General features: G+C 44.4%; 1 protein-coding gene across 1 annotated transcript in view; it reads left to right on the top strand.

Moving 5' to 3' along the window:
- The window catches only part of BRK1 (BRICK1 subunit of SCAR/WAVE actin nucleating complex), a 12,835-nt gene extending 3,885 nt beyond the window's left edge, over nt 1–8,950 (top strand). The window contains exons 2-3 of the mRNA XM_023218463.1: nt 7,388–7,470; nt 8,031–8,950. Coding sequence (XP_023074231.1) covers nt 7,388–7,470; nt 8,031–8,057 — 110 coding nt within the window. The 3' untranslated portion in view covers nt 8,058–8,950. The remainder of the gene's footprint in view (nt 1–7,387; nt 7,471–8,030) is intronic.
- Nucleotides 8,951–9,317: the final 367 nt, after the last annotated feature.

The raw sequence follows: 9,317 nt of genomic DNA, 5'->3' as shown, positions 1-9,317 counted from the left end.
CTGTCGCCCAGGCTGGAGTGCAGTGGCGCGATCTCGGCTCACTGCAAGCTCCGCCTCCCGGGTTCATGCCATTCTCCTGCCTCAGCCTCCCAAGTAGCTGGGACTGCAGGCGCCCGCCACCTTGCCCGGCTAGTTTTTTGTATTTTTTAGTAGAGACGGGGTTTCACCGTGTTAGCCAGGATGGTCTCCATCTCCTGACCTCGTGATCCGCCCGTCTTGGCCTCCCAAAGTGCTGGGATTACAGGCATGAGCCACCGCGCCCGGCCAACTTTTTTGTATTTTTTAGTAGAGATGGGATTTTACCATGCTAGCCAGGATGATCTCGATCTCCTGACCTTGTGATCCACCCACCTAGGCCTCCCAAAGTGCTGGGATTACAGGCGTGAGCCACTGCACCCAGCCTCCTCATGTTTTTTTTAGTAACATAGTCTTTTCTCTAGTTTACTTTATTGTAATACAGTGTGTCATATATGTGACTTCCAAAATATGTGTTAATCAACTGCTCCTGTTATCAGTAAGGTTTCCAGTCAAGAGTAGGCTATTAGTTTAGTTCTGGGGAGACAAAAATTATATGCAGATTTTCTTTTTCTTATGTATTTAAAATAGAGATGAGGTCTCACTGTGTTGCCCAAGCTGTTCTCAAACTCCTAAGTTCAAGTGATCCTCGTGTCTCAGCCTCCCAAAGCGCTAGGATTACACGTGTGAGCCACCGTGCCAGCCTGTGCAGATTTTCAACTGCACAGAGGGTTGATGTTCTTAACCCCTGAGTTGTTCAGGGGTTAACTCTAACATGTTTATGATGATATGGTTTGGTGGTGTAAAGATTCAATAAGAATTTACTGCCAGGTGCAGTGGCTCACGCCTGTAATCCCAGCACTTTGGGAGGCTGAGGTGGGCAGATCATGAGGTCAGGAGTTCGAGACCAGCCTGCCCAACGTGGTGAAACCCTGTCTTTACTAAAAATACAAAAATTAGCTGGGTATGGTGGAGTGCACCTGTAGTCCCAGCATGCCTGTAGTCCCAGCTACTCAGGAGGCTGAGGCAGGAGCAATCCCCTGAACCCTGGAGGCGAAGGTTGCAGTGAGCCAAGATCGTGCCACTGTACTCCAGCCTGGTGACAGAGTGAGACTCTGTCTCAAAGAAAAATAATTTACTTTGAGGGAGCATCTGAAGTTCTTCAAATATATTAGCAATTCTGTAGTCCTTACCCTGACCACAGAGAATCTGCATGGGCCATGTATTTTAGAGAGAGAATTGTTTTTCTAAGATAGTGAATAACTTTCTGAAAAGCATTTACCCTGTGATTCCAGCTGGTGAGAGTAGAGTCACAGTCTCCCACGTGAACTTGAGGACGTACAAATCATAATGTAGCAATAACATCCTAACACTAGGCCTATTCTGTACTTTGGAATTGGTGAAGCTTCTAGAAACAGATGGTTAGAGATTATCGCTTTTTATTCTTATACTATTTTTTTTTCTGGTTCTAAAGGTAATATATGCAGAGAAGTATAAAGAAAAAATAGAGAATGTGGCTTTTTTAAAAAAATCTAATTTTTGTACTAAGCCAACAAATACAGCATGCCTGGTGTGTGTCAGATGCTGTGAGAAAGGAATAAATATGAATAAATGGATATGATACCCACTGCTAAGATATTCAGAATTTTGCTGGAAAAGTAAGACTTAACTACAAAAACATTCCAAAAGAAAGGCAGTTTGTTTTTTTTTTTTTTTTTTGAGACGGAGTCTCGCTCTGTTGCCCAGGCTGGAGTGCAGTGGTGCAATCTCGCTCACTGCAACTTCTGCCTCCCGGCTTCAAGCTATTCTTCTGCCTCACCCTCCCGAGTACCTGGGACTACAGGCATGCGCCACCATGCCTGGCTAATTCTTTTTCTTTTTTCTTTTCTTTTCTTTTTTTTTTTTTTAAGATGGAGTCTTGCTGTGTTGCCCAGGCTTGAGTACAGTGGTGCAATCTTGACTCACTGCAACCTCTGCCTCCTGAGTTCAAGCCATTCTCCTGCCTCAGCCTCCCGAGTAGCTGGGATTACAGGTGCACGCCACCATGCCCAGCTACTTTTTGTATTATTAGTAGAGATGGGGTTTCGCCATGTTAGCCAGGCTGGTCTCAAACTCCTGACCTCAAGTGATCCGCCCACCTCGGCCTCCCAAAGTGCTGGGATTACAGGCGTGAACCACCATGCCCGGCCTGACAGTATTGATTTTTGTAATGCTAAAGTTATATGCAGTGAGTTCAGAGAAGGAGCTGTCTGATAAAAGCATTTGTTCCCTAACAAGAACTGGTATTTTCAATTAAAGGCTGGTGATAATGTACACATACTGTGCTCTGGTCTCAGATTTATCCGGCTGCTGAATGTTTTCTTGGTGTTTTTTATTTGAACCAGCGTGTACTTATTAGGATTTGAAATATGACCAAAGTTTCTGGAGTTGAACATTTTCTGTTTCTCAATAGTGTTTATCCATGTAGGCCAGTAGCATAGTATTGTTCCTGAATTCTAATTCATTACCAGATTGACAGCTAGAACAGAATAGCCACCCAGGAAGGAACCTTCCCTCTCTTACCTCCCGCAATAAAGTTGGTATGTCTTTCTTCATGGGAAATGACAGGTTGTCAGAGATAATATTCATGCTCTTACTCAGTAGCATACATAATGTGCCTTTAGACTTCCAAAAACCAGACTGAAAAAAGGCTTGGTCCTGTGGGGCAGTTCCGACAGAAAGTGGCAGTGCATCCAGGAAAGGGGGGATGCTGAAGTGATCATACTTAAGCTAGACCTGGGAATTCAAGGAAGCAGCACAAGCATAAAAAGAATGAAGAATGTCCAGAAATGGCAAATCCACAGAGACAAAGATTAGTATTTCCCAGGGTCTGAGGGGTGGCAGAATGAGGAGTGATAGGACCAAGAGGTATAAGGTATCTTTTGGGGATGATGAAAATATTCTAAAAGTAGATTGTAATGATTGCACAACTCTGTAAATATACTAAAAACCATTGAATTGTATACTTTAAGCAGGTAAAAGAATGGAAAGTGGCAGATGGAGACCTGGGGTATAAATTATAGCCCTGGAGGCACAGAAAAATGGTAGCAGTGTGCATTGGGACAGTGTGATGGGAAAGAATACCATACTGGGCAGTCAAGAATGGGGTTCTAAACTCAGCCCTGCTGTTATTTTGTCCCATTAGTGACCCAACATGGGCCCTCAGCTTACCTAGGACTCAGTTTTCCCACTTGTGAGGTGAGTAGAGTTACACTAGAGTCAATCTTTTGTTCCACTAACATACCAGAATGCATCCTTTTTTTTTTCAGTCAACATCTGTGTAGCAGGCATGATACTGAGGTTACAAGAGGCAATACGTACTTCTTTCCATTAACTTGTTCAAATGGTGAAACAGACATGTAAATAAATTGTAAATTATAAGTCCATAAATATCATATCATTTGGCTTTGTAACATGAACGTTTTCCCATTTCATTAAATACTCCTCAAACTTGTAACTTTTTTTTTTTTTTTTTTAGACAGAGTTTAGCTCTTGTTGTCCAGGCTGGAGTGCAATGGTGCGATCTCAGCTCACTGCCTCAGGTGATCCACCCACCTTGGCCTCCCAAAGTGCTGGGATTACAGACGTGAGCCACTGCACCTGGCCCCTTTTTTTTTTTTGAGACAGAGTCTTGCTCTGTCGCCCAGGCTGGAGTGCAATGACGTGGTCTCGGCTTACTGCAACCTCCACCTCCCAGGTTCATGCCATTCTCCTGCCTCAGCCTCCCAAGTAGCTGGGACTACAGGCTCCCGCCACCATGCCCGGCTAATTTTTTGTATTTTTGGTAGAGGTGGGGTTTCACCAAGTTTCACCGTGTTCGCCAGGATGGTCTTGATCTCCTGACCTCATGATCCGCCAGTCTCAGGCTCCCAAAGCGCTGGGATTACAGGCGTGAGCCACCGCGCCCAGCCCTTTTTGTTTTTTTTTTTTTTGTGGGAGACAGAGTCTCACTCTGTTGCCCAGGCTGGAGTGCAGTGGTGCAATCTCAACTCACTGCAACCTCTGCCTCCTGGGTTCAAGCCATTCTCCTGCCTCAGCCTCCTGAGTAGCTGGGATTACAGGCGTGCGCCACCATGCCCAGCTAATTTTGTATTTTTAGTAGAGACAGGGTTTCTTTTTTTTTTTTGTATTTTTGGTAGAGGTGGGGTTTCTCCATTTTGGTCAGGCTTATCTTGAACTCTGACCTCAAGTGATCCGCCCACCTTGGTCTCCCAAAGTGCTGGGATTACAGGCATGAGCAAACGCACCCGGCCATTGTAACTCTTAATGCCTATTTTAATAGTCTCACTGATACACTATATCAAACCATTCCAATCATGGGCATTTGGTTTTGTTGCTTTTTCACCATCTTAAATAATAGTGATGCACATTCTTATTTGTAAAATCTTTTTCCAAAGGGGGAAGTGATAACCAAAGACCAAGTACACAAATAACTTACAAATTAGAACTTCAGAGGCTGGCACGGTGCCTCACGCCTGTAATCCTAGGACTTTAAGAGCCCAAGGCAGGAGGATTGCTTGAGTTCAGGAGTTTGAGATCAGCCTGGGCAACAAAGTGAGAGCCCTATCTCTAACAAAAAAAAAAAAAAAAACAATTAGTCGGGCACAGTGGCATCCACCTACTGAGTAGTAATTCTAGCTACTCGGGAGGCTGAGGTGGAAGGATCACTTGAACCTAGGAGTTGGGGGGCACAGTAAGCTATGATTACGCCACTGAACTCTAGCCTGGGTGACAGAGCAAGACCGTGTCTCTTTAAAAAAAAAAAAAAAAGATATTCATCCGTAAATGTTTAGGTAAATACAGAAGAGGAGAATTATGATGTCCATCTGGCAAGACCTCTCAGAGATAGAATTTGAACTTAGCCTTAAGGGAGACAGATAGGCAAGATGAGTAAGATTTGGACATAATAAGATGACAGTTGAGGCAAGATTAGGGTGTAGGAAGATTTGTCAAAATGGATGCTGAAGCGCTTTTGCAAAACAGCCAGAGAATAGATGAAAAGGCAGCTTGTTAGCTAAGTGTTCAATCATTGCGTGGGAGAGTCTCAGCGAATGTTTCAGACTTAAAAACTGTAGGTTATTGAGAGATGACTGAACAACAATGTTGGAGGAGAGAGTAGAAGATAATGACCATGCTAAGATACCTTTTCTCTCATATATTGAGAATAGTTGGAAAAAGAATTGTTCCTGTTACAGAATTTTGCAGAGAAAAAGATGTTTTAAATTAAATCTGGTTTCATTTTGAATGAGATGGTAAAAGAAGATTGGAAAAGCTGGAGGAAGAAAAAGAATTTTGGCTGTTTTCACAGATGGAATGTGGGCTTTATAGGGTAATTTGATGTTCTCCAGGTTTTCTCTTGTTCTGAAAGGCCTTTTGCCTCTAGGAGGAACAGTAGTGACATGGCTTTAATGAGCTCAGAACACTCACACCTTCCCTCTCCATAATTTCTGCTGCTTTCTTGGCCTCTACTTTTTTTTTTTTTTTTTTTTTTGAGATGGAGTCTCACTCTGTCACCCAGGCTGCAGTGCAGTGGCGCGATCCTGGCTCACTGCAACCTCCACCTCCCAGGTTCAAGTGATTCTCCTGCCTCAGCCTCCCAAGTAGCTGGGACTAGAGGCACTCGCCACCACGCCTAGCTAAGTTTGTACTTTTAGTAGAGGTGGGGTTTTACCATGTTAGCCAGGCTGGTCTTAAACTCCTGACCTCAGATGATCTGCCCACCTTGGCTTCCCTAAAGTGCTGGAATTACAGGCATGAGCCACTGCACCTGGCCTCATTTCTTTCCTATTGAGATTATTTTCTTATTCTTGTCCCCTCTTTTGAAAGTCTTAGGCCATTAGTAAACGGCTGTACAGCCTTGGTGTATTCATTTTCTATTCCTGGCATAAGAAATTACCACACAGGCTGGGCACAGTGGCTCACACTTGTAATCTCAGCACTTTGGGAGGCCAAGGTGGGCGGATCACGAGGTCAAGAGATTGAGACCATCCTGGCCAGTGTGGTGAAACCCCATCTCTACTAAAAATACAAAAAAAATTAGCTGGGCATGGTGGCGCACACCTGTAGTCCCAGCTACTTGGGAGACTGAGGCAGGAGAATTACTTGAACCTGGGAGGCAGAGGTTGCAGTGAGCTTTGAGATCACGCCACTGCACTCCAGCCTGGCAACAGTGAGACTCCGTCTCAAAAACAAACAAAAAAACAAATTACCACACATTTTATGGCTTAAACCACATAAATTTATTATTAACCATGCGTAGGTCATAAATTGAACACTGGTAACTGGGCTAGCAATCTTCACACCTTGGCCTTCTGAAGTATTAGGATTACAGGCATGAGTCACTGCTCCTGGCCTGAGCTCCCATCAGGGTTTCAGCAGGACTGCCTTCCTTTCTGGAGGCTCAAGGAGAGGGTCTAGTTCCTCGAATATTGGGTTGTTGGCAGAACTCAGTTTCTCGTGGTTGTAGAACTGAGATCTCTGTTTTGTTGCTGGCTGTCAGCTGAGAGTTGTTCCCAGCTTCTAAAGGTCACTTACATCCCTTGGCTCATGACTCCCTTCTTCCACTTTCAAAGCCAACAATGGCAGATTGCATCCCCTTCACACATGGAATCTCTTTTTCTTCTTCCATTTCATCTCTGACCCCCTTCCTCTGCCTTTCTCACCTACATTTGTGGACTTATGATTAGATTGGGGCCAAATGGACAATCCAAGACAAACTCTAGGATCTCCAGGTTCTTAACCTTAATCATACCTGCAAAGCCCTGTTTCCTCATGTATAATCCATATTCACAGGATTCAGGGATTAGAGAAAGGACTTTTTGTTTTGTTTTGTTTTTTTTCAAGTTTTGCTCTTTCACCCAGACTGGAGTGAAGTGGCGAGATCTTGGCTCACTGCAACATTTGACCCCCGGTTCAAGCAATTCTCCTGCCTCAGCCTCTCGAGTAGCTGGGATTACAGGCATGTGCCATCATGCCCAGCTAATTTTTGTATTTTTAATAAGAGACAGAGTTTCACGATGTTGGCCAGGCTGGTCCTGAATTCTTGACCTCAGGTGATCCACCTGTCTAGTCCTCCCAAAGTACTAGGATTACAGGCATGAGTCACCACGCCCTGCGGGAAAGGACATTTTTGTGGGGCCATTATTCTCTACTTGCAATACTTGATAGAAAATTCAGCAGATCCACTCTAAGGAACTGTGCTAAGATACTTCTCACTGTATCCATTTCCATTTGTATTCTGTGTATTATTCCTCTTTTTCAGTGTAGGAGTTGTGTGTGTCTGTGTCTGTGTTTGAAGTGACATTAATTCTGAACATCAGTCTCTTTTTCTCAGATATGTCTTGTCGTTCAAGACTTGCAACACTAAACGAGAAATTGACAGCCCTTGAACGGAGAATAGAGTACATTGAAGCACGGGTGAGTTTGATGGGCCAGGGCATTCCAAGAGAGAATGCGCATTTCCACTTATTACTGGAAAAAACCTGAAAGCAGAAACAGTCTTAGGAAACTTAAGCACTGGCCGGACATGGTGTCTCACGCCTGTAATCCCAGCATTTTGGGAGGCCAAGGTGGCAGATCACCTGAGGTCAGGAGTTCAAGACCAGCCTGGCCAACATGGTGAAACCCCATCTCTACTAAAAATACAAAAATTAGCCAGGCATGGTGGCTCACACCTGTAGTCCCAGCTACTTGGGAGGCTGAGGCAGGAGAATCACTTGAAACTGGGAGGTGGAGGTTGCAGTGAGCCGAGATCGCACCACTGCATTCCAGCCTAGGTGGCAGAGTGAGACTCCGTCTCAAAAAAAGAAAAGAAAAGTTAAGCAGATTGCCTGGATTTGAACCAGGTTTCTGTGACTTCACAGCTATCTTCTTTTCTACTATTTCTCACTGCCTAGAATCTAAAGTAAGAATTTTTTTTTAGACCCCTCTAATCTTTTTGAATCTATCTAAATGTCAATTTTCCTTTCCTTTCACAGGTGACAAAAGGTGAGACACTCACCTAGAACAGTGACGTGCTGCTGCTGGGAAGTTGCTTTACACAACACAGGCCACATGGGAAAGGCCCCAGCAGCCTTCAGCTCCTTCCTTTCTCCTTAAAGAGCAACAGGGCTTATTCTTGTTTTTCTTTTTTCAAAAGTGTGGCCTTTGGGCTCTGCCATCTGGGGTGTAGTGTGTTATGTGGGGAGAAGTCCAGAGGAACTGTTGGAAACGACATTAGGCATTTTACCTTTTCAGTAACATTTTATAGATCTACTTGTCAATGTATTTGAGACATTCACAGCCAAAACCCTGGGACTCTTTGTGAAGGTCCTCCCCGCCTCTATCTTTCTTTCTCTCTCTCTCAAACTTTCCTTAAAGTTCTCATTGCCTTTGCACTGCTTCTGTGAACAGTCTTTATCTCCTCCCCACCTTTGGTGGGAAGTGGGGGGCAGTCCTGGCCAAGACACTCATGCCCTGGCAATGTGGCTGCCAGAGAATGTTGTTGCAGACCCACCAGTTTCTTGTTGATTTGGGGAGGTCAAGGCCAGGCCCCCATTTGGCTTGAAGGGACATTTTTAGACTTTTCTTTCTGTCATTTGGGAGTGTCTATGCCTCTCATATTTCCCTAATAAACTCAACTTTTTATCTGACTGCTGTGATTATGGTGGAGAGAGGAGCTAGAGGTGGACTCACTTATTGCACAGAAATGTAATATATGGCATTATTATTCTAGCATAAAACTTTCAGATGCAGCTGTTTGATTCAAAGCCTAGGTGGCTTACCAGCCCAAGTCCCCATGTTTGGACTCTGAGCTGACTAGCTCATCCTGGGAATCATTTGGTCATTCAGCACATTTACCAAGTATTTACTATGTAGGCATGTTAAACTCCAATAAAAGATACAGCATTGAATCAGACATGATGCTTACAGTCTGTTGAAATACCAGCGTTCACACAATTTAGCCACAATCCAAGGCAGATTATTAGTTTTATAAAGGCAGAAGCTAAATGTCTACTTCTTTGAAAAACAGATAGCCGGGTGCGGTGGCTCATGCCTGTAATACCAGCACTTTGGGAGGCCGAGGTGGGTAGATCATGAGGTCGGGAGATCGGGACCATCCTGGCTAACACAGTGAAACCCTGTCTCTACTAAAAATACAAAAAATTAGCTGGGCGTGGTGGCGGGCGCCTATACTTCCAGCTACTCGGGCGACTGAGGCAGGAGAATCACTTGAAACCGGGAGGTGCAGGTTGCAATGAGCCGAGATCGCGCCACTGCACTCC

This window comes from Piliocolobus tephrosceles, chromosome 2 (genome assembly GCF_002776525.5).
Source record: "Piliocolobus tephrosceles isolate RC106 chromosome 2, ASM277652v3, whole genome shotgun sequence".
Lineage (NCBI taxonomy): Eukaryota > Metazoa > Chordata > Mammalia > Primates > Cercopithecidae > Piliocolobus > Piliocolobus tephrosceles.
The sequence above is the reverse complement of the archived record's forward strand: the minus strand, read 5'-3'. Positions and strand labels throughout refer to the sequence as shown.